Genomic DNA, 26443 nt, shown 5'->3' with positions numbered 1-26443 from the left:
CTACAGTGGGACTTTTATTTTACCCAGGGAGCACGGGAAGGTTTTGAATAGACAAGTGACGGGATCTGACTTGATTTCAACATCATCTCTCTGGCTACTTACTCTAAGAGAAAAGGGAGGAATCAAAGAGCCCGTGAGAAAGTTATTGTAGTAAGAAGTCCAGATAAGAGAATATAGTGTCTATGATCAGTTCTCAGTTTTCATCTCACTCAGGTGGTAGCAGTCAACTTACAGATATATCTGGAAGGCAAAGCCAGGAGAATTTGCTGATGAATTGCATATGGCTTTAAGAGAAAATGAAGGATGCTATATGATGTTTGGCATGAGAACAGAGTTAACACTTAATAAGATTAGGATAATCAGATTTAAAGGGGGCAGAGAGAAGGAAGTAAACTAGGTTTTGTATATAAGTTTTGGGATGACCGTTACACATCTGTTGTGGTCTAAATGCATATGTTCCTCTAAAATTCATATATTGAAACCTAACCTTCAAGGTGATGGTATTAAGAGGTGGGGCTCTGAGGCCACAATGACCTTTTAGGACAACAACAACAAAAGAGTTGGAAGTGATTAGGTCATAAGAGAGGTGATTAGGTCATAAGAGAGGTGATTAGGTCATAAGAGAGGTGATTAGGTCATAAGAGAGGTGATTAGGTCATAAGAGAGGTGATTAGGTCATAAGAGAAGTGATTAGGTCATAAGAGAAGTGATTAGGTCATAAGGGCTCCACCATCATAAGTGAGATTAGTTCCCTTATAAAAGAGACCTGCAGGAATTTTCTTGTCCCTTCCACTGTGTGAGGTCACAGCAAAAAGACACCATCTATGAGGAACAGGCCCTCACCAGACACCAAATCTGCTGGCACCTTGATTTTGGACTTCCCATCATCCAGGACTGTGAGCAATAAATTTCTGTTGTTTATAAGTTACCCAGTCTAAGTTATTTTATTATAGTGGCCTGAATGGACTAAGACAATATCGAAGGGAGTAGGTAAGTAGTTGACTCTCTGGGTCTGAAATTCAGGAGAGAGGTCTGATGTGGATGTATAAATTTGCAAGTTGTGAGTGTATAGATGGAACTTCAACCATGGACTCTAAGAGATCCCCAAGGTAGTGAGTATACCTTTAAAAAAAAAAGAGAGAGAGAGAGGGATCTGAGGACTGAGTATTTGGTAATTCCCAGTAGTTAGTCTGGGATATTAGGGACAGAAAAGGAGCAGGTAGGAAGAAAATTGAGAAATAGTGATATCTCAGAGGCCAAGAGAAGAATGTATTCCATGAGGAAGGGAGTTGTCTTAGTCTGTTTGGGCTGCTATAACAAAATACCATAAACTGGGTGTCTTATTAACAATAGAAATTTAGTTATCATCATTCTGGAGACTGAGAAATTCCAGATAAACTTGCCAGCAGATTCATCATCTGGTGATAGCCTACTTCCTGATTCATAGATGGCAACCTTCTCACCATATTCTCACATGGTAGAAAGATTGAGGCAGCTTTCTGGGGCCTCTTTATAAAGGCACTAATCTTATTCATGGGAATCTGCCCTCATGACCTAATTACCTGCCACAGCTCCCACCTCCTAATATCATTGCATTGGAGATTAGATTTCAACATATGCATTTGAGGTGAGGAAGACACAAACATTTAGGCCATAGCAAAAGTCAACATCTAAGTCAAATGCTGTTTGTTTGTGCAAGTAAGATAAGGGACTGAAAATTGACCATTGGATTTGGGAGCCTAGAGATTATCTATATACATGTATATATAATAAACTAGTGTTTATGAGTAATACTATTGAGAAAATGAAAATTGTTCTAGTTTCTTCACTATATCAATGATATTTTTACAGTATCATTGTTTTCTGTTCTCATGTTTTTCTCAACCTTTTATTTCTCCATAGTGCTATTGATGTTTCAGAACGCTTTACTCAGAACCAAAGCAGACCAGAAGAAATCACTCTTAGAGAAAATTTTGACAATGATCTACTTTTCCAAGCTGAGAGCTTTGGTGAGAATATTTGAGAACTCAAAATTACAAATTATAATCAATTATATTTGTATTTGTGTATTGAAACAATGTCAGTAGACGTAGCTATAGAGTGAATCTTTTGATGCATAAATGTAATTCCCAATACATCTTTCCTTGCCTTTTCCTAGTATAGATGTCAATGCCAAGACTCAGTCTTAGGATATACTTCTATTCTCAGTGTATAACCATTTACTGAATACCTACTCTGTATCAAGTGCTATCAATAGACAGGGCAGTACCAAAATTTAAAGAAGCAGTTTCTTCCCTCAAGGAGATACTGGGTGTGAGAGAGACACGTAAATAAACAGTTGTGATGGTCAACATACATACAAGATTTGATATGTATGCTGTATGAAATGCCTTCAAAATCTATTTCTTCTGGTATATGATAATATCAATTGTAAAATAATGCCTTTTAAATCAGCCTGGGGGTGAGGAAGAGGAAACGCTACCACACTAAACGTATATATTGATTGTGAAACATAAACTGATTTTTAAGATGTTAAACTCTGTTTGGGCAAGGCGATTGTACTTTACTTTTAATTTTTTTATTTTTGACACAGGGTTTTGTTCTCATTGCCCAGGTTGGAATGCATGATCATGGCTTACTGCAGCCTTGACCTGGGCTCACTATCTTCCCGCCTCAGCCTCCTGAGTAGCTGGGACTGCAAGTGCATACCACCACACTCAGCTAATTTTTTAAAACTCTTTTGTAAAGACAGGGTCTTCCTATGTTGCCCAGACTGGTCTTGAATTTCTAGGCTCAAGCAATCCTCCTGCCTCAGCCTCCCAAAGTGTTAGGTTTATAGGCATGAGCTACTGTGCCTGGCTCGTGTATTTTAAAATGGAAGCAATATGGTGTAATTTAACTGTAGAGTATTTGCTCTTTTTTTCTGGCATCTACTACTCCCTGTCTTATGATATTTATACACCTCTTGTCTTGGTCTACAAACTCCATGAGGATAGAATCTGTGTAACGTTCATATTTGAATTTCCTATAGTGCCCAAAACAATGAGCATAGGAGAAAGATAGCCTGTGTCTATCTTGGTCAGGGAAGGGAGTCAAGAAAGTAATGCTTGAGTGACATCTCCAAACTCAGCTTCTCATCCTCACTCTGCTTCCATAACTCTTCCTATATCTGTAGCTGTGTTTCTCAGCCTGTGGTGAAGGACCAGTTTTCTAATTTTTGTCAATTTTCAATCTGTATTATATTTTACTTTGTAAAATACAATAAAATGAATTATTAGAAAAATTAAAAAATTAAAAATCAAAATACAAGCCTCAAGTTTTGTTATTACAGTCAATATATATATAAAATTGCTCTGTCAAATTTCTGCAAAACTTTCTGAACATGTACTTTTATTTCCGTATTTTATTTCTTGTGGACCAGTACCCATCCCCAGATTATACTTTAAGTAGCACTGATCTCTTACTGGGTATAATCCTAGACCCAGAATTGGAACACACTGGCAAAGAGGTAATCATATTCCCTACTCCCAAGGCACTCTTTACAAATTCCCCTACTATTCTTATTTGGGCCTGAAACTTTAGGATCCCTTTTTTTTTCTTCTTCTTTTTTAATGGAGTCTCGCTCTGTCACCCAGGCTGGAGTGCAGTGGCACTATCTTGGCTCACTGCAACCTCCACCTCCCAGGCTCAAGCGATTCTCCTGCCTCAGCCTCTGGAGTAGCTGGGACTACAGGCATGCATCAAGACACTCGGCTAATTTTTGTGTTTTTAGTAGAGACAGCGTTTTACCATGTTGGTCAGGCTGGTTTTGAACTCCTGGCCTCAGGTGATCCACCCTCCTCAGCCTCCCAAAGTGCTGGGATTGCAGGCATGACCCACCATGCCCAGCCAGCATCACTTTTAACTATACTTTTTGTCAACTTCATACTAGTGCTGAGTTGTTTGTTTGTTCGTTAATTCTGAAATGTCTCCGATCTTTTTTCTATTTCCTTAGCCACTGATATAGTTCACCAGTACCAAAGACCTGGAGTATTGCAATACCCTCCTACAAATCTTCCTTCAGTCTCTTCCCACATTTTTTATGCCTTTGTAAGAGCAATTGTCTTTAAATTCCATTTTCGATATATCACATTCCTCTGCTTAAGTGCCTTGGGTTCCTGTGACTTACCATATCATATACCTCTACCTATACTCAAGGCCTCTGCCAATTTATCACCTTCTTTATTTCATCAGTTTTATTTATTTTACTCTTAATGTGGACTTTTTGCTCTAGTCTAGCAAGTCTAGTGTCTTGCCACCCAACCAGTACAATTTAGTTGTTCACATTTCTGTATCTTCCTTTACAATTTTAAAAGGTGGGAAGAACATGTTCTTAGTAAATGGACAGATTTGGGTTTGAATCTGAACTTTCTCTATTGATTTGCTGTGTGATATTGGGCAGATTGCCTAACCTCTCTCAGCCTTATTGCCCCATTTGTAAAGTTGGGATATAACTGACAACATCATATGGTTATTTCCCTTATTCCTTCCTTTAATCTTCACCAATATGTGATTTTTCTCTTTTTTAAAAACTGCTTCAAACCTAATGTCCTTTAAGAAATATTTAAAATTAATCCATCTTATTCTGGATTGTAATATAAGATCAAAGGCAATGATTATTTCTTTTATGTATTTTGTGTAATCTGAGATTCTTGTGATGTTCAGTGCTGAGAATATAGTGTCTTCATAAGTCTTATTCTCTGACCAACGCTGGCTTTTCCTTTGGGAGCTATCAAGCTGTACCTGGATGATGTGAATATATTCTTAGTTTTTTAAAAAGTAATTTAGTCTTTTTTTCTGAGCAATTCTTTAATCCATTGTCATGATAGTTGTTTTTTTCCACTCTTCCATTCTAGAAGATTTAGGTCTATAGAAGAATTTTCAATATGGTAATACTTCATGATTTTCTTTACTGTCTAACACTAACATGGGTTGTTAGAGGGAAGAGAAGACTAACCTTGGACCTCTGGGATTTCAGACTCCTGGACCTAGAGATTCAAATCCAAGACAGGGAAATAACTGATTTCTGGTGAAAAGCTGACTTCTGGTCCCCTGGAACTGTCAGTGTAGTGTTGTGATTGTCAGGATGTAGGCTTTGGAATCAGAGCTGGATTCAGATCCTAACTCTGTCATTTATTAAAGTGTGACTGTGTGCAAGTTACAAAACCTTTCTGTGCCTATGTTTCCTCATCTGTGCAATGAGAATTATAATAGTATCTTCTATTACATAATATAATACATACTATAAACACTCAGTTATTGTTAGCTGACGGGTTTTTTTTTTTTTTTTCAGACCTGTGTCACTACTTCCTAGCATATTCGATTTCTATTGAATGAATGTTGTAAGCCCATTCTTTAATATTTTACCTGTGTTTCCATTTCCTAAGATGACTGACATGTTCCTTATTTTCCAAACCTCCACTATGCATGAACAATACAAGCAATTGTCCTTGAAATACTATGAAATATACTTGGTCAAGCAGAACTTACTTACCTAAAATAGAAGAAATTATTTTCCATAGTACTTTTACCTTAGGAAGTTATTAAATTATATCACAACTATAAACTCTATGTAATATTTTGGCATTTTTTCCCATTGTATTTGAAAGGTCATTAGACTAAAAATCCAGTCTCTACTGATTAACTGAGTGACTTTAGTTGAATAATTCAAGTAAGTCTTTCAGCCATTCTCTTCATCTATAAAATGAGGTGTTGGATGACAGGATTATGCTAGATGATATCTGAATTTCCTTCTAACTGTAAAATTCTGTGTTTCTATGAATTAGTATTAATGATATATATTTATTTAGGGGAGGAATCTGAAATTCTCAGAAGATATAGCTTCTTTGATGATAACATATTACTGAATTCCAGTGGTCCTTTAATTGAACATAGTTCTGGAAGCCTCACTGGAGAAAGATCTGTGTTCTATCACAGTGGAGATGGGTTTGGAGATGAAGGAGCTGCAGGAGAAATGATTGGTATGCTATCTGGTCATGTAGAAATAAAATATTTATTTTAATCAAATTACTATAATGTATTAGATTTATTATATCAATGTAAAATTTCAAATATGTTTTTGTGTTATGTAGGTCAATACATTTTTTATAGAAGTTTTCAAAGTCTATGGCATGTTTAAACATTTAGGCTAGGCCTAAGTAAATAGCCATCTGTTTAAATATATTTTCTATAGAGGTTATGAACTACTGCTTGTTTTTATTTTTACAAATTCCTAATTCTTGGAAGGAAGAGAGTGAGGTTAGTATATTCCTTATAAAATATACTACACTATGTACTGGAAAACATTGTTTTCTTTAACATACATTGTGGGGCAGCTAAGGTATTTTTCTAGAATTTTATATTATTATTTTATATTTATATTCATCTGCTTAAGTGCCTTGGGTCCCCATGACTTACTGTATCAAATACCTCTACCTATCCTCAAGGCCTTCTACCAATTTATTGCCTTCTTTATTTTATCAGTTTTATTTGTTTTACTCTTTTTTTTGAGACGGAGTCTCACTCAGTCGCCCAGGCTGGAGTACAGTGGCGCGATCTTGGCTCACTGCAAGCTCTGCCTCCCGGGTTCACACCATTCTCCTGCCTCAACCTCCCGAGTAGCTGGGACTACAGGCGCCTGCCACCATGCTCGGCTAATTTTTTGTATTTTTAGTAGAGACAGGGTTTCACCATGTTAGCCAGGATGGTCTCGATCTCCTGACCTCCTGATCCACCCGCCTGGGCCTACCAAAGTGCTGGGATTACAGGCGTAAGCCACCGCGCCTGGCCTGTTTTACTCTTAATATAGACTATTTCACATTATAAAATAGTCATAGAAATCGGATAGACAAAAACTGAGAAGTCCAAATGCACGTTTTATTTATGATTATGATTATGATTATGATTGAGACGGAGCCTTGCTGTGTCACCCAGGCTGGAGTGCAATGGCACCATCTCGGCTCACTGCAACCTCCGCCACGTGGGTTCAAGTGATTTTCCTGCCTCAGCCTCCTGAGTAGCTGGGATTACAGGTGCCTACCACAACGCCTAGCTAACTTTTTTTTCTATTTTTAGTAGAGACAGGGTTTCACCATGTTGGTCAGGCTGGTCTCGAACTCCTGACCTCAGGTGATCCACCTGCCTCAGCCTCCCAAAGTGCTGGGATTACAGGAGCGAGCCACTGCGCCCAGCCGAAATGCACGTTAAAGATTGTTTATTGACTGTTCCTATCAAATCTTTTTAAAAATTCTCTAGTTTACATTAAAAATCTAGTTATTCCTTTACAATGAAATGCATAAAATAACATTAATAAATGTTTAGTGAACAAATGACAGATTCCCATCTGTATGAAAAAGTATTCATTGTGTTTTTCAAGACAATCTATTGCAAGATGATCAGAATATCCTGTTAGAAGACATGCATTTGAACAGAGAAATTTCCCTGCCTCCTGAGCCTCCCAGTAGTTTAGCAGGTAGGTTGAAATTTTCCTTTATGAGAAAGTAGTGGGTACTAATGTTTAAATTAAGCCTCAGAACTTCTGAATTTAAGTAGCAATATAGTATAGTGAGAGACAAAGAACAATGTCCTTCAGACTCTGTTAACAATCTGACTGTAGACAATATAAAATAGGAAATTGGACTCTGAGAAAGGTACATTGAAGGGTATTTAGCCCGGATTGGGTTTAGCATGAGAATGCTCTGCCAAAATATTGTGCTTTTGAATTATTAAAATAGTATATGGTACATAGTAAGAAAATTTATTAACTAGTATGGTTTGATAAGCTACATACAATTTGAGAGAAATTATAAATTGAGGATATTTTCCCTACTTGAAATTCATATGGAAGTACTTCAGATGATTTGAGGTATTTTAGTCTGATTTTTCTTAAGAATTAAAAGTACAATTAGCCCCATTTTTGATTAGCCACAATTTTTGATGTTATATTTGCTTTCTAAAAACAATAGTAGAAACGGAAAATACAAAGAGCTAAGTAATAAAATTTTACTTATGGTTTTTTATGGGTCAACTGATAAGTATTTAACAGAATACAATTTTTTTTAGCAGACATATAGTCAAATTTTTATCAGTCATTTACTGTGGTTGCCACCACTGTTTTCACATCTGCATGACTTTAACCCACCCTTAGATGTCTCATGTGCAAAAGGGGATGATGATACTTGACTTACTTGAATACTATTGGTCCCAGACCATATAATCTGTAAGCTTCTTCAACTCTATTAAATAAATGATTCTAAGAATTCAGATGTTCCAGTTAGTAATATGAATCTTCAGTTAGTTTATCTTTGTCTTTAATTCTCACACAGTCCTCTACCCTGCATCCTAACTGTCATTTTTACAATTTCTTTTATGTGGATGTTGATTAGTTGAACCAGATAACCCAGAGTGTATATGTGTACCTGAAAATGAAAAAATGAATGAAACAACATTATTATCAACTGAAGAGGAAGGATTTACCCTTGATCCAATTGATATTTCAGGTCAGAGGCATTTATCATTTTGTTTTAATTTTTAATACACTGTTAACTTATTTACTTTGAGATGTTTGAATAATCACTGAAATATTATAGGAGGTAGTCAATCTAGTACTAGCACTTGTAATACAATAGAGGAGAAGACCGTGAAGGAAATTTTAGATGATCCTTTTGAGGTAGGAAGTGGGACTCAACTCTAGAATTGGGGGTTGGACGCCGGACCAGATGATGATTAGTTACAAGGTGGGTGGGGGGAGCTTTCAATCAGATGCACCCACCAGTATGCCATGTCAATTTACTGCTGCCATGGCAACACCGGGAATTCACCCTTTTCCATGGCGATGACCCAGTGATTACTACTCCTTCTCCGCATAAACCGGCCCCCTTAATCTGCATGCAATTAAAAGTGGGTATAAATATCACTGCAAAACTGCCCTGAGCTGCTAGTCTGGGCCTACTGGGTAGCCCTGCGCTGTAGCAGCAGTCACAATGCTAGAGCTGTAACACCACCAGAGCTGTAACACTGCCTATTCAGTAAAGCTGTTTTCTTCTACCTCTGACTTGCCCTTGAATTCTTTTCCTGGACAAAGCCAAGAACCCAGATGGGCTAAGCTCCACTCTGGGGCTCATTTGTCCTGTATCTCTGTATCACTTGCATTATATTCAGTCCTGTTCAAACCATGTATCCAGTTTGGGAAACTGAAAAATTTTAAACTAAGTTCAGTTTAGGAATGTATTGAGCCATTACTCTGTGGTGGGCATGGGAATAAAGAAGACACACACATTTTGCTTTTAAGAAGCTTAGAAAACAATCTAGTTAGGAAGATAAATAATCATGCAAGTGAATATAATATAAGGCAGAATAAAAGGGTAAGAAGAGAGGCACAATGACTTCTAGCACTTAACTTCAAACATCATGTTTTAGGGATAAGTAGTAAGTATGAGTCTAATATAACTACTAGTCTAATATAACTAATATAACTAACTAATATAACTAGGTCATTTAGAAACATCCTAGTTTGTAGGTAGTATAATTGATGTGAATTTCAGTTTATAAACTCAGGCATTCAAACAGTAAAGCTTTTTTTTTTTTTTTTTTTTTTTAACTGAGTTCACCACTGAGCCTCTATCTCACTAGGCTGGCAGGAAATTCAATCTGTGTAGCTTCCCTGTCTTCTTTCCATCATGTAGTTCCAGAGTTTGGGGGAGGGGTATAGAAGGTGGAAGGTAGAAGGGAACCTCTGGTTATCAGCCATACCAATTTGTGGTTCTCAGTGCTCCAGCTTACATAGCCTTGGGGATCATCACATAGCCAACCTATCCAGTATCTTGCCTCGTTCCTGGGATTTTACTGAGGCACATCAGCCAGCAAGCAGGTTCCTGTACCTTTTGGCTCCATTGATCTTGGATCTTTATCCATTCTGAGAAATCTAACCCTCTCTCCCCTTTTAGAGCTTTACTAAAGAAAAGCTTAACTTCTGCTTTCTGCCTGCTAAAATTCCCTGATGGAGTGAAATCCTATGGAACCTGCTTGGAATGTCTATGAATTTCAGTGGCAGAGGGAAAAATACACTGGACAAATACAAATTAGTGTTGTAGAAAGTTATTCTATTACATAAGCATTTTAAGGAACCTCCAGATAGGTTGAATTCCCTCTTCCCCACATTTCCTCAGTTGCTCACTTAACAGGTAGATCCCTCTCTAAGCACTTCCAAGCAACACCTGACAAAATGTATCAGCTATTGGTTGCTCAGCATAATTTTCAGAGGGGAGAAGGGATTTTCTTTCCAATGCAACACTGTATGTTGTACTGTGGTAGAAATTTCTTTTCTTTTTTGGAGATAGGGTCTTGCTCTGTTGCCCAGTCTGGAGTGTAGTGGTATGGTCTCAGTTCACTTCAGCCTCTGCCACTCAGGCTTAAGGGATCCACCCATCTCAGCCTCCTGAGTAGCTGGGTTTACAGGTGCATTTTTGTGCATTCTGTGGCTAATTTTTGTATTTTCTGTAGAGATAGGGTTTAGCCATGTTGCCCAGGCTGGACTTGAACTCCTGGGCCCAAGCAATCTGCCCACCTCAGCCTCTTGAAGTGCCAGGATTGCAGGCATGAGCCACTGTGCCTGGCTTAGAAATTTCTTAAGTATTTAGTGTCTACAATATGATTTTAGAAAGCTGTATAACCAATCACATTTGTGCCTATTTCTTATATTTAGACATTGCTGAGAAAAGGAAAGGTAAAAAGAGGAGATTGCTCATAGATCCTGTCAAGGAGCTCAGTAGCAAAGTTATACATAAACAGCTTACTTCCTTTGTGGACACCCTCATGGTTTTGGAACTTGCACCTCCTACCCAAAGATTGATGATGTGGAAGAAGAGGGGAGGAGTGGATACACTTCTGTCAACTGCTGCCCAGGATTTGATTCATGCTGAACTGAAAATGGTAACAGTTTCTATACTTCTACATGACAGCAATGTCTGGTTATAAATAAATAAATAAATAATAAACACATCTTTACATACATACATAACAGAATTTAAACTTGCAAAAAAGTACTTCCTCATTTTGAATTAATTTTCTGGATTGTGTGTATGAATTATAGTTTTTCCTTTTTAGATATGTGCTTGTGTTTTCTTGAATTGCTTTGCTGGTGCAAAAACAAAAAAAACAAAAGTGTGTATTTTTACAGTTGTTTACAAAATGCTTTCTGTCCTCTGGCTTTAAACTTGGAAGAAAAATGATACAGAAGGAGTCAGTAAGGGAAGAAGTGGGAAACCAAAATATCATAGGTGAGATTTCTTAATTCTCTTGATGTTGAGGGGAATGTTGTGGCAACAAAAATTTGATGTTTTAAATTTCAAAATGAAGATGGGATCCAATTCCATGTTCTCAAGTATAAATGCTAACTCTGGAAGAGTAGTTGAACTTAAATGAAATTATTACTTCAGTATTGCATTTTTCTGCATTTTGGATTAATTTTTGTCCCAGAGATTTCATTAAAAAGATGAAGTATATATACTATGTAAACCATTCTTATTATCACTTTTTCTACCTCCTTCACTCTCAAAGGCAGTACTCAAAAATCCTCAAAAAAGAAAATCTTTCTATCTAGCAAGATAACGTTTCAATGTAAAACAACTAACATGAAAAGTCATGTAAGGATAAGAACAGCACTTAATACAGTTAACTTGAGACGGGTATTTCTGTCTACCCAAAAGGCACATGGAATATTAATAATTACTGATTATTATCATGATAATTATAAAGTAATAATAAAACCAATTGATGTGATGAGGGAACCTCCACTTCCTGATCATCCTTCCTGAAGGCATTAAATCTACTGAACGATATACCACAATAGGCTTGAGTTATCCATGTTGTCTTGTGAGTGAATGTGTGAGAGCGTGTGTAGAGGAGATGGTTGGCAGAGAATGGGGAGTGGAGGTGATAAAGAGACAGAGGACAGGAAAGGGAAGATACATATGTGAGACTTGGGAGCAATAAGAAAGTTTGTGTATCCTTTGCTTAAATTCTTGGATCCCAACGTGTCTGTCAGAAGTTTTCTTTTGTTACAACCATATCACAATTCAAGTTTGAAAGATATTTTGGTGAAATTGTCTTTATTTCCTTGATAATTTAGAGACATTCATGATGCAAGAGCCAAATTCCCAGCAAGAGTTAAGTAAACCTCAAACTTGGAAGGATGTGATTGGTGGATCTCAGCATAGCTCTTATGAGGATACCAATAAACATATTAACTCTGAGGTAAGTTATCCAGAGAGAATCGTAAACATATTTTATTTTCTACAGATATAGTAAAGGAATGTTGGGACTCTGGTATATTTTCTTACATTTGTATATTCATATTTCATTTTAAGTTGTTTTGCAATTTGTTTACTAAGTAGCAGGGTAAAACATGATTTTCTTCTACAGAATTTTTCCAGGAGTTTAGGATGTAAATCGCAAGATAAGGTGGTTTCATACTGAACTAGTATTTTGCATGATACGTTAAATCAATGATTGTCTGTATGTAAACCTGGTTATATGCTGAGAATCCTACTAGGCCTCATATTCTTTGTGTCATGGAATGTTTTAGAACTGCAGCCAGTATACCTAAGTTTTGCTTCTCATCATAAATTTACCCTTTTATCTCTAAGAATAATATATTTTAGACTCACCAATTACCTTGGCCTTGAATCTGAAAGACTTATCTAAAGATCTATAACCAAAACGAAATTTTAAAAACTTTCTAAGATATATTTTTTTATTTGAAAAACATTACTATTTGAAAACATAATTGGAAATCATATGCTTTGAAATATTTCTCAATTGTTATTTTATTGGTTTACAAATATAAATATTATAGCTATACCAGATAAAAATAAACCAGTGTTTTTCTCGTCTGTTCCATTATCACTGTATTTTGATAACCACACAGGGAATTCAAAGTTAACCCATGTTGAAACTGAATGCCCTTGGAAGGAAAGACAATTTCACAGTGCATTCAAGCAGAAAGTATTTTACTAAATATTTGATAATATACTGGATATTGAGATACTGGGTTGCCAGTACTACTCTCTCCCTCACTTGGGCTCAGGCATTTCTTAAAGTGTACCTACCGAAAATTATGATTAGGTAAACCTGTTTAGTTTATGATATTTTGGAAGGAAAATATAACTGCACTTATCACAGATATAACAAGATAGATTGTCCCATGGGCTTGAAGTAGAGAGAAGAGAGATTGATGTACCAGTTTTTTTGAACCTTTACTCCTTTACCCTATGCTTATGCTTTTTCAATTCTACTCTTATTTTGCTTCCAAAAATGTTAACAAATGTGAAATATAGTCAAGCATGGGAGTGCAAGAACAAGAAGGGACAAGAAAATATTGATTCTGATGAATCATTTTCAAATTTTCATAAAACAGAATTTTTATATATCATAACTGCAAAATTGAGATAGAGTATTCATAGAAATTGAAAGAGAAAAACAAGGCTTCACAAATATGTATATTAAAGAATAAAATGTAACTCCTTATGTTTACTAACAGTTTTTAAAACTGAGTTAAAAAGCAAGTAAACTATCTTAGAGGAGGCCCTTAGTCAAGATTGGGGAGGACACCCGGCGAATGAAGCTTGGAGACAGGTTGAAGATGAAAACGGATTGACAGCTTCTATAGCAATGAGAAGGGAAGGAGATGATAGGGACTAGGAAATTTCTGGCTGTCTCTTTTTCTTTCTTCCTTTATGTCTTCACTCCCCTTCCAGCAGACAGGTTCTTCTTCCCTTTTGCCCGTGACAGCTCCCGCAGTGGTGGCAGGAATCCTATCATGGTCCTCAGTAGGGATATTAATATCCCTTTCCTCACTCTCACTCCCTCTCTGCTTGTCTATTACAGATCTCTTTCCTCTGCCACCTGGTATTGGCATGAGAATAGAGGTAGGGGAGTGGGGCTAGATAAAATGCTTCAAAGCAAAGTGGTCTCAGTAGCACAGCAGTAGAGACTTTTAATGTGAGGCCTGCAGTAGAGAGGGAAAAGGAAAGGAAAAGGATAGGAAACAAGGAGGGAAGGGGCATGCAAGTTCTTCCTTTATGGGAGGCATATGGAAAACAGTAACATTTAAGTCAAAGACTGCCTATCTGGGGTATTTCAGAGATAATATTTTGAGAATGTGGGTAGTATTTTAAACTAGTTTGAGAAATGAGCATTCACATGATTAAAGCATTTAACAAAATTAGATTGTGTCTGTATAACCACTGTCAGATTTACCTAACTTTCCCTAATTTGCTTCAGCAGGATATTGTTGAAATGGTGTCTTTAGCTGCTGAGGAATCATCTTTAACGAATGACTTATTTGCACAAGAAATTGAATGTAGTCCAGTTGAATTGGTAAATATATGTATAGTCTTGGGGATGTTCTTAAAAACTTCATTCCTAAATATTTTTAACACCTTTTTTATCTGAAACTTGGCTTTTAAAGCTGTCATGTTACTTTCTGAATTTATAATTTAAATTTGTGATTACAACAGAGATGTTTGTGAATAGTTTGATAAAATATTCTGAATTGCTCTGATTTTTTGTGTTTCTTTAATTTCTTTTGAAACTTCAAATACTTTTAAGGGAAAATGTGAGATTTTTGTGCTTATCAAAAGTAGTGACAGGATTAATGTTGAGAATCACTGTTTTAAATTATTGGTATAACATCTCTAGAGAAACAGAACTATATTAAGAGTATGGCCTAGGGCATTTGAAATTTTATCTTATTTACAACAAAAATTGTAGGTAATTTTTCCTTTAACATTATGTGGCACGAGGCTTGTATCTATACAAGGCTTCTGGAAATTTGAAACAAAATCATCTGGTAGTCAGAGGGCCACATGTCAATAGCAAAGACAGAAGTCAAGTCTGATTTACCTGACTCCCTGCTTGTTAACTGTCTTGTTATTCTGGTCTTGTCCCAGCGTACTGAAAACATTTTTAAGATTGTAAGGAATTTTAGTAAAAGTTTTTTAGTAAATAATATAAAAACACCCAGTAAGCCTAATGTTAATTTGTTTCTATAAAATTATCTATATAATGAGTTCCAAGACTATTTGATTGTTTTTCATACAAGGAAAAGAGACCGAATTCTCTAGATAATCTAGGGCGGAATAAATTACCTGAACTTTTTACCTGAAGTATCCAAACAGCTGAGCCAGAAGTGGTTGATTCATTCTTGCTATTCGCTTTGCTTCTATAGATGCAGGTTATTTTCATACATGGTCAAGCAAACCACAACACAGCACAAGTTCAGCTGTTTTAATAATCCACTGGGCTTTCTACACAATAGATTCAGCTGTAGGGTGTCCAGATAGATCAAGTAGACAGGCTTTAGCAGAATGCACAGACTAGTTCTTCTGAGCCTTTCTCTGGTTAGTTTAGTTGTGCATTATAGGTGAAGCGAGTGTCTCATGGACCTTTAACAAAGAGGTTTTTACATTTCAAAAACTGCATTTGTTTATTTAACAATAAAATAAACATTAATAAGTGGGTGTCCTCATTTATCCAAGGACAGACCAGAAAAGAATAATCATAAATTGTAGCTGAAGGGATTTGGAAAACTCTCCAGAATACAGTGACCATATTTTCAAATTAGTCTCTTTGGGATATAAGAAAGCATATAGCATAGGCAGGCCCAGGTAGCTGGTATAGTTGGTGGAAATGGGGACTCAGTAGTTCCCAGGCTGAGTCAAAGAGTCCCTTTAGCCTCACATGATTTAAAATGTCATGCGGAATATTCTGGTGCTTTCTCTAATTGTCTTGGAGTCTATGAAATTAAAAGCACTTTTAGCAAGTGTCTGGGCTCCTATACATGAAGGCTAGACAAACAGTGGACATGTGATGAGAGTGACACAGATGCTTTTGGGCCGCATGGTCAGAATTAGCTTAGGAAAAATTATAAAGTAGGCCAGATTTGTGCCACTTCCCTTCCCCCAACCCCTTGTAAGCCTACTCTTTTATCAGATTCATGAACACCTTTCATATGCCCAGTTTCTGCTCTAACATCATAAGGTGTTAGTTTGTAAGGGATTAGAATAAATTCTTGCAAAGAATTTCAACTACCATTTTTAAATATTGAGGTATTTCTGAAAGTGGTTAAGCCTTAAATACCAAAAAAAAAAAAAAAATCTATTTAGATAACAATGACAGACAATCAGGCAGTGGGTTAATCTTTTTTGGACAAGGCATCTCAAAATCTGAAAGATTTCTAACCCAATTGTACACAAACTACTAAACAGCAGTTATGTTTAGAGCTTCCATTACCAGGTAAGTTCAGATAAAGGCCTTTACAATGCAGAAATAGCTGTATGTTTACTCCTGTCAACTGAGTTCAGATTGACCAGAACTAGGATAGCCCTAGGCAAAAGTTGTTGTCTTTGCTAATTTTACTTTTCAAAGTAACCAAAAGGCCCTGGGCACATTACCAGATAAAGATGGCAGAATCTCCTATTTTGGAGCCTCTTATCAGAAGACACCCTGGAGAGTATGGGTATAATTGTGCAAAGGTGGTTTATATTTGTATGTTAGCCTTATTCTATTTATAAATAATAAAGACTATAAGCTCTTTATTTGTCAGGACCCATTGTAATAATTGTGTTTCTTGTAGAAGCTAACACTATGATTCGTGAATAGTAAGCGTTTAGTAAAATTTGCTTAAATTTAATATTTTATTTATCAATCATTCAAACAGGAGTCATTGAGGAATGAAGAAAATATTGAGACAGAGAGATGGAATCGAAGAATACTTCAGTTGTTAAATCATTTACGGGTAAGATGCTAGGGTTTGTCAACCCTATTTTTATTTAAAAAAATAAGTAAATACTGACTTCAAGCTTCTAGATATTAAGGAAAATGCAGTAATTTTCCTTATTTTTTTGAGGCCAAATTCCACTAGAGTGCAATGATTTTCAGTAGTATACCCAGGGCTAAATATAAAAGTTTGGTTTTGGTGCCTGCATATTCTAATCAACTTCTTACCCACACTCATACCCTTAGATATCTATCTATTCTGTGTCCCATTCTCATTTTTAGCAGGATACCAACTAATTCTCAACATGAAACTTAGTTGATAGCAGTTCAAGAGTGACAGCTCAAATAATTTTTCAATTTAATTTATATTTTTATGAAAATAATACATGCATATTATTTTAAAAGTTCCATAGCACCATGCAATAAGGCTGAAAAGACAGAAAGGCCTTTGTCCTACCCCTCCTTTCCCTAAGTCCTGCTCACCAGAAGCAACTACATTAAACTGCTTCTTTTAGTATTTATATCTATATTCTTAATAAACATGCTTTTAGTGCTCTTTCTTGGTATTTCAGCTTTAAACTTTACTGAATTCTTTTGACAGAAAACAAAAGTTTAACTTAGTTACCTTCCCCTCCCTACTATACTTTTAGCATAGTGTTATGTGTTTACAGTGTTATATTTGTAATAGTTATGATGCAGGTTTGATTGTGACAGGAAGCCAAAATACTAATGACTTAAAAAAGATAGAAGTTTGTTTATCTCTCAGGTAAAGGTTCAATCTGGTATGGCGGCTATGCTCACAAAGTTGTCAGGGACCCAGGTTTCTCTTGTCTTCTCAAGATCCAAAATGGCTAACTACCCACCAGGTCTGTACTCCAATCAGCAGCAAAGTTTCCTTTAACTGTACAACCCAGAAATTGTATCACTTTTTTTTTTTTAATTTTTTTTTTTTGAGACGGAGTCTCGCTCTGTCGCCCAGGCTGAAGTGCAGTGGTGCGATCTCTACTCACTGCAAGCTCCGCCTGCCGGGTTCACGCCATTCTCCTGCCTCAGCCTCCAGAGTAGCTGGGACTACAGGCACCCACCACCGCGCCCAGCTAATTTTTTGTATTTTTAGTAGAAATGGGGTTTCACCGTGGTCTCGATCTCCTGACCTCGTGATCCCCCCCGCCTCGGGCTCCCAAAGTGCTGGGATTACAGGCGTAAGCCACCGCGCTGGCCAGAAATTTTATAACTTTTAACGCTTCATTGACCAGCACTTAATCACATTACTGCATCTAGCTGGGAAACGCAGTCTTTATTTGGTAAGCTTAGTCCCAGCTAATAATTCCATTACTATAGAAGAGGAGAATGGAAATTAAAGGACAACTAGCAGCTGCTGCCATAAATACTGTATAAAAATTAGTTTACATTGAAGCTTCATAGCGTGATTACATTTCTTGTCAAGTTTATGATTGTTTTGTCATTAGGCTTTTTTCAAGTTAATCATGACCTCATTTTTTTTCATTTGCTCAGTCTATAAACCCATTTTAATTACTTTTCCAAGCTCAGACAATATGACCAAACTCTGACAAAAATACCATTTTTATGATTTTATAATATTTTATAATATCTCTTATCAAGTGATCCATCAGTTCCTTTTTTTTTCCTTAAAGGTATCTCTCTGGGGGTTCACCATCCTCTTGTTCTGATTGATACAAACCAGTTGCTCTTTAGGTCTGCTCCATAGTTTTTGTCTTGGGATATTGCTTTGTCATAAACATGAGAATGTGTCTCTTTCCTGTATGTATTATTTCCTCTGTGGTTTTGGGTGCTTTGATCTTCCTTTATCTTAAATTTTTTGGTGGTTAACATCCTTTCATGATTTCCCAAGATAAATAGTTCATAAGAGATAGAGACCCTCCATACCAGCCTGAGCATTTCTTCTACCTTTAACATGACTGTCTCTAGACATAAGTTGAAAATATATTTCTCTCAGATGTTGAAGGCTTTGTAACATTGCCAAGATTCTTGTGATGTTATTGAGAGGTCAGATGTTGCCTTAGTTGGTGATCCTTTGTAAGAAATCTATTTTCTTTCTGGAAGCTTTTGATCTTTTATTATTATTATTATTATTATTATCCCTGGCACTCTGGAATTTCATGATGTGCTTTGGGTTTTTTTTTTCTTTCATTTGTTGTGCTTACCATGTAGTGTGTTCTTTTATATGGAAATTTCATGTTCCTGAGTTTTAGAAAATTTTTTAAAACTTCTTGAACTTTCTCCTTATTATTATTATTTTTTAAAGTTTTTCATAGAGTCAAGGTCCTACTGTGTTGCTCAGGCTGGTTTCAAACTCCTGGCCTCAATTTCCTTGTTATTTATCTGCCTGAAGGGCCAATGGGTCAGATGTTGGATGTCCTGAACTGCTCCTTTAATTTTAAAAACATCTTTTATCCTCTATATTAATTTCCTTTTATTTGTGTTTTTCTACTCTCTAGATTTCTTCAACTTTGTCTTCTAGACTTCACTGAATTTTTATATCTGCTTTCACCTTTTTGTTTTCCAGGAGTTTTTTCTTGTTTACTAACCTTTTGTTTTATAGCATCATGATATTTTTATTTAATTATTTAATTAGGTTTTTAAGCAGCTTTGTTGAGATATTATTAACATGCAGTAAACTATTTCTATTTAAAGTATGCATTAGATAAGTCTTGACATATGCATACAACTGTAAAACCTTCACCACAATCAAGGAGTAAACATATCTCAAACCAGAAAAAGTTTCCTTATGCCCCTTGTGAATCCCTCATTTGCATACTTCCAACTGGCACCCCCATTCCCAAGCAACCACTGATCTGCTTCCTCTCACTATTATCCTAGCCATTTTTCATGGATACAATGAAAAACTTCTTAACTTCAGAGATTGCACTTCTGCTCCCTGCATTATCTTTCCTTAGTGATGTTGTTGAATGCATTCCTTTTTGCTGTTTAATATTAGAGATTTTACTCAAATGTCTTGTAGATCCTAGGATTATCTGTTTTTATTTAAGATAGAGACACCAAAAAACTGATTGGAAGTTATATACGCATGAAGGCTTGTAGACTTATGGTCTTTATACTGAGGTCATTGGGTGGCACCCCTCACCTTCCCCAGATTGTATTATGTAACTGGGCTTTGTTCTCCCTCAGAATAGTTGGCTTTTCCAGAGTAATCTTTAAGTCTACTGCCTAGGACATGTAAGCACGATGTCAGTAGCTCAGGAATCAAAAGGAGATAAAGGAGAGGCTGGTTATCTCACTGTTCAGAGTGTAGAATTTCCCTTAATCCCACTGTTTGAGGTATGACACTTCACCATCCACAGCGCTAGTGCCTTAAGTCCAAAGCCTCAATGCTTGGTATCTCCAGAAGGGCAACGTCACACCTTCTGCTATGTGAGTAGTGGTCTCTGATTCTGTGAGGTGGTGGAGTGGACAGAAGGGCTAACTGTTCCTAAGTAGATTCTCAAGTAATTCTCCTGTTTTCAGCTTAATCCCTCCCCAGTTTATGATACACTGATGTCTCCAATTCCTGAGCTTTTCCAAGGTACTGTATCTCACTCAGATCGGCTTGCTTTTTGCTGGCTTCCCCGCTGCCAGCATTTAGGATTCAGTTGTCTCTACTCTATTAAGTCAGTTATGTCTTCCACTTTCTTTGTCTTTGTCTCCTTCCTTTGTCACTTTTTCTTCCTTTACCTTCATTTCAGAAAGGTTTCTGAAGAGAACACAAATAAACACTTATGTTTAATCTTGCATATTTGTCCCTTTAGGGTTTTTCAAAAGAATTCTTGAAATTGAAAAAGCTGTCCTTGTTCTCTCCCGGGAGGAAAAAGCCATCCATTTCTCATCTTTTCTCTCAAGGCAGGGAATAAATGTAGGCTGGATATGCCATCTTTGAAAGGTTACTCACCCTGGGCTACACCTTTGGTTAAGATAAAGTATGATAATGTATTTAATTTATTAATTTGTTGAATGTTATAGACAAGCAAAACCTTGTATATGGTATTTCTAAATATGCTTCACAACTGTCCGAGGAGTATGATACTCGTAGGGACATTGGCCAGTATTCACTACAGTGTTTCTTTCTTTTTTTTTTTTTTTTTTCTTTTTTTGAGATGGAGTCTCACGTCACCCATGCTAGAGTGCAGTGGTGTGATCTCGGCTCACTGCAACCTCTTCCTCCTGGTTTCAAGCGATTCTCCTGCCTCAGCCTCCCAAATAGCTGGGATTACAGGCACATGCCACCATGCCCAGCTCATTTTTGTATTTTTAGTACAGACAGCGTTTCACCGTGTTTGCCAGACTGGTCTGGAATTCCTGACTTCAAGTGATCCGCCCTCCTTTGCCTCCCAAAGGATTACAGGCGTGAACCACTGCACCTGGCCACACTGCAGTATTTCTAACTAAAAAATTATACTTCTCTAGGAATCTGATTCCAAATCCTAGTCTTCATGAAAAGAATTATGTTCATCCATAATTAAAATACTTTATTGTACCTCAGTTATTTTCAGTAGGTACACAGATGTCATATAGTGAATCCAACATCTTTTTAATCTGTGCAAAGAAATTGGGAGTTGTTTACATAGTCATAATCCCCTGACACTGAAACTAGAGTTGTTTATAGTCAACACCAACACTAGTACCTTTAAGTAGAAGAAGACTGATAGGCTGATCATTTTCACTGTATTTGAAGCCTCCCAAAGTCCTGTGGATTTTTTTTTTTTTTTTTGTCTCTGCAAACATAGACTAATTGCCCTTTCCACAGGAGCCATTTATGTTAACGTCCATTTTAAAAAGGTCTAACATTTGTGTAACACATTACAAATTTGTATAACATTTTGGAATTCTTTTGCATGCGTGTTCTTCACGAACCAAGCTTGTGTACAGTGACTTGTTTTGTTTTTATGTTTACTAAGGAGTCATTTCCCTTTTTCCACTTAAGGATTTTATAGTCATTTATCCAAAATGTTAATATTTTGTTGTTCATTATGCATTTATAGCTGGCTTTACTTCTAATGATCTTGTTTCCCTTTTCTTTTTTCTTTTCTAACTATTTTCCCAGGAATCTAACAAGATGGGAATGCAGTCCTTTAGTCTGATGAAGCTCTGTAGAAATAGCGACCGAAAACAAGCAGCTGCCAAATTTTATAGCTTTCTTGTCCTAAGAAAACAGCGGGCTATCGAGCTGAGCCAGAGTGCTCCCTATGCAGATATTATAGCTACAATGGGACCAATGTTTTATAACATGTGAAGGAAACCCAGACATATAGATTTATGTCATCACTGGAATTTCTGTGTAGATTGTTCAGTTTAATGCAGAAGCCATCTGGAAGCAGCTGAAGGTCTGATCCATTTCATAGATAGGCTGACCTATTTCCTCTCTGTAGTTCAGAATAATCATAGCTAGAATTGGAAACCTACATGCTTACAAAGAAATACTTTAAATTCTGTTTTGTTTTGTTTTTTGTTTTTTTAAGGACAAAGGACTCACTATGTTGCCCAGGCTGGACTTGAACTCTGGGCTCAAGTGATTCTCCTGCCTCAGCCTCCTGAATAGCTGGGACTACAGGCACATGCCACCATACCTGGCTCAGAAGTACTTAATTATAGCTAAGTAACTTTTTTTTTTTGAGATGGAGTCTCGCTCTGTTGCCCAGGCTGGAGTGCAGTGGCTGGATCTCAGCTCACTGCAAGCTCTGCCTCCCGGGTTTATGCCATTCTCCTGCCTCAGCCTCTCAAGTAGCTGGGACTACAGGCACCTGCCACCTCGTCCAGCTAGTTTTTTGTATTTTTTTAGTAGAGACGGGGGTTTCACCATGTTAGCCAGGATGGTCTCGATCTCCTGACCTCGTGATCCGCCCGTCTCGGCCTCCCAAAGTGCTGGGATTACAGGCTTGAGCCACCGCGCCCAGCCAGTTAAGTAATTTTTTTAACTTAGCTGATTTGAATATATAGCATTTATCATTTCCCTGACTTGAATGTTGCATTTAGCATACATTTAGTATGCATTTTTAAAATGCTATATGTTTTTGACAAACATTCAAAGATGTTTCTTAAAAGGCTATTTTACATTGGAGTGTTTACTTGAATTTTGTGGGGTTAATGACGAAAACTTCCTTATTTCTACACAGACAGTTTATTTGATTGCAATGCATATCATCCTTGATTTGACCTAATGCTATGGTTTTTAATCCAACATTTTAAAATTGAAGAGTTACAAAGCTCATCTTTGCTTCAAATTACCTGTGTGGGTTTTAGTCTATTTATAGGTCATTTAACCTTTTTATTTACTATTTAATGATTATTATAATCACCATTAATGTGTCAGCAAAACTAAATCTGCTTTTTATGTTTAAAAAAATTAGCAGACACTTGTTCCGCATGTTGTTTGCAGCTACAGTCTGAGTAAAGATCACCAAAATAAATGTTCTTTTGCTTGGCGTTTACCGAACATTTTTGACGTTAAAACTGTTGTTTTCCTTTTTTCTTAATTGAAGTTTGAGTTAGGACATTTTCATATTATGCTCTGTGAGCACCATCATACACTGTAAAGTGAAGCCTATGGTACTTATTAAAATGTTGTTGTATATGGAAATATGCTGCAAACAACAAATTCTAAATAGCCTCTCTAAATGTATTAGCTATAAATTTTAAATGGCAAAATTGCCTTTTTAAAATTTCTTTTATTTTTTTAAATTAACATACAGAAAAATTGACTTCTTAATTTTGGTGCACAGTTCTGTGAATTTTAACATATGTGTAGAGTCCTGTAACCATCTCCACAATTAGGATTCCAGCAGTAACATGACCCTAAAAAATTCGCTGTATTATCCCTTTGTAGTAACATCCTTCCCCCATATAACATCTGGCAACTACTCTTCTCTATGACTACACTTTTGTCTTTTTGAAAATGTCATAAAAATGGAATCATATAGCATGTAACCTTTCGATACTGGCTTCTTTCACTCATAAATGTCTTTGAGATTCATCAAGTGGTTGCATGTGTCAGTGGTTTGTTCCTACTTATTGCTGAATAATATTCTGTTGCCTAGATATACCACAGTTTATTTATCCATTTATCCATTGAAAGATCTTTAAGTTGTTTCCAGTTTTGACAATTATTAATAGAGCTTCATACATTTGTGTACATTTTTGTGTAGATACAAGTTCTTATTTGTCTAGGGTAAATATCTAGAAATGGGATTGGGATTGCTGGGTTGTATAGCAAGTATATGTCTAACTTTAGAAGAAATTACGAAATTATTTTCCAGAGTGGATGTACCATTTTGCATTCCCAGTAACCATGTAAGAGAGTTCCAGTTGATTTTTTTGTTTACTCTTTATTTTGAGATAATTGTAGATTCACATGCAGTTGTGAGAAATAATACAGAGATCCCATATATCAGTTTACCTCAATGGTAACATCTTGCATAACTTTAGTATAATACACAACTAGGAAGTTGGCATGGACACTATCCACCCAGCTTATTCAGACATCACCAGTTTTATATGCACTCATTTTGTGTATGTATTAATTCTATGCAATTTTATCACATGTGTAGGTTTGTGTGGCCACCACCATCGTCAAGAAACAGAACAGTTCCATCACAAGGATCACTTGTGCTACCCTTTGTTAGCCACAGCCATCTCCCTCCTTACTGTCCTTCCTGGCTCCTAAAACCCACTAACCTGTTCTCCATGTGTATAATTTTGTCATTAGCACAATTAACTTTTATGGATTAGCCTTGTATCCTATGAACTTGCTAAACTCACAAATTAGTTCCAGGTGTTTTTGTTTTACATAAATGGAATTAAACAATGTTTTGCCTTTTTTTTTTTTTTTTTTTTTTTTTTGAGACAGAGTCTCGCCCTGTCACCCAGGCTGAAGTGCAGTCGCACGATCTTGGCTCACTGCAGCATCGACCTCCTGGGTTCAAGCGATTCTCTTGCCTCAGCCTCCTGAGTAACTGTGATTACAGGGGCGTGCCACCATGCCTGGCTAATTTTTTTGTATTTTTAGTACAGATGGGGTTTCACCATGTCAGCCAGGCTAGACTCAAACTCCTGACCTCAATTGATCCACCCGCCTTGGCCTCCCAAAGTGCTGGGATTACAGGTGTGAGCCACCACTCCTGGCAATGTTTTGCCTTTTGTATCTGGTTCCTTTCACCTAGTATAAAGGTTTCAGGTTTTATCCATGTTGTTAGAATGTATCTGTACATCACTCCTTGTTATGGCCAAATAATATTCCATTGTATGAATATACCACATTTTGTTTATCCACTCATCAGCTGATGGACATATGGATTGTTTCCACTTTTGAACTACTATGAATAATGCTGCTATCAACATTAGTACCTACGTTTTTGTGTATATAAGTTTTTATTTTTCTTGGTTATATACCTAGGCGTGGAATTGCCAGGTCACATGATAACTTTATGTTTAACTTTTTGAGGAGCTGTCAAACTGTTTTCCAAAGTAGCTGCACCATACTACATTTCTACCAGCAATACATCAGAGTTCCAATTTCTTAATATCCTTGACAATACTTGTTATTGTCCCTTTTTAAAATTATAGCAATCCTAGTGAGCATCTCATGGTTTTGATTTGCATTTTCCTAATGACTAATTATGTTGAATATCCTTTCATGTGGATTTGTCATCTGATATTGGTCTGTATTTTTCTTTTACTGTCTTTTTCTGGTTTTGGTATCAGGGTTATACTGGCCTCATAAAATAACTTAGAAAGTATTTCCTCCTATTCTAGTTTTCTACAATAGATTGTGTGCATTTGTGTTATTTCTTCTTGAAATAGTTGATAGAATTCACCCATAAACAATCTGGATCTGGATATTTATATTTTGTAAAGTTTTTTTAACTATGAATTCAGTTTTTTAAATAGTTGTAGGATTATTCAGTTATTTATATCATTTTGAATGAGTTTGGGTAGTTTCTTATTTTAAGCAATTGATCTATTTCATCTACATTGGTGAGTTTATGTGTGTAGAGTTGTTCAGAGTATTCCCTTATTATCCTTTTAGTGTCTGTGGGGTCCATAGTAATAACCCCTCTTTCATTTCAGACATTGTTAATATGTTTTCTCTTTTCAGTTGTGCTAGAGGCTTATTAATTTTATTGATCTTTTAAAAAGATTTTCTCTTTTGTTTTTCTGCTTTCTGTTTCATTTCGTTTATTCCTGCTTTTACATTTATTATTATTTTCCTTTGACTTGCTTTGGGCTTATTTTGCTCTTTCTAGTTTTATTAAGGTGGAGGCTTAGATAACTGATTTGAGATCTTCTCTCCTTTCTAATGTAAACACATAAAGCTCTATGTTTCCCTCTAGGCACTGCTTTAGCTGCATCACACAGATGCTTATATGTTATATCTTCACTTTTGTTCTGTTAAAAATATTTTCTAATTTCCCTTGAGACTTGCAGGTCTTTTACCTGCAGATTATTTAGAAGTATAGTATGTTCAGTTTCTAAGGAATATTTCCAGTAATTGGTTTTGAGTTTAATTCCATTATGGTGAGAGAACATGCTTTAAATGATTTCAATTCTTTTAAATTCATTAAGATTTATTTTATGACCCTATACTAAGTTGAAAATT

General features: G+C 36.3%; 1 protein-coding gene across 1 annotated transcript in view; it reads left to right on the top strand.

Moving 5' to 3' along the window:
- Positions 1–22128, top strand: part of RAD21L1 (RAD21 cohesin complex component like 1) — a 28318-nt gene extending 6190 nt beyond the window's left edge. The window contains exons 5-14 of the mRNA XM_030915766.1: positions 1903–2009; positions 5850–6020; positions 7415–7510; positions 8424–8537; positions 10742–10968; positions 11216–11315; positions 12167–12291; positions 14320–14415; positions 16757–16834; positions 21896–22128. Coding sequence (XP_030771626.1) covers positions 1903–2009; positions 5850–6020; positions 7415–7510; positions 8424–8537; positions 10742–10968; positions 11216–11315; positions 12167–12291; positions 14320–14415; positions 16757–16834; positions 21896–22084 — 1303 coding nt within the window. The 3' untranslated portion in view covers positions 22085–22128. The remainder of the gene's footprint in view (positions 1–1902; positions 2010–5849; positions 6021–7414; positions 7511–8423; positions 8538–10741; positions 10969–11215; positions 11316–12166; positions 12292–14319; positions 14416–16756; positions 16835–21895) is intronic.
- The last annotated feature ends 4315 nt before the right edge of the window (positions 22129–26443 follow it).

This window comes from Rhinopithecus roxellana, chromosome 13 (genome assembly GCF_007565055.1).
Source record: "Rhinopithecus roxellana isolate Shanxi Qingling chromosome 13, ASM756505v1, whole genome shotgun sequence".
NCBI lineage: Eukaryota > Metazoa > Chordata > Mammalia > Primates > Cercopithecidae > Rhinopithecus > Rhinopithecus roxellana.
This window is presented reverse-complemented; position numbering and strand designations above follow the sequence as displayed.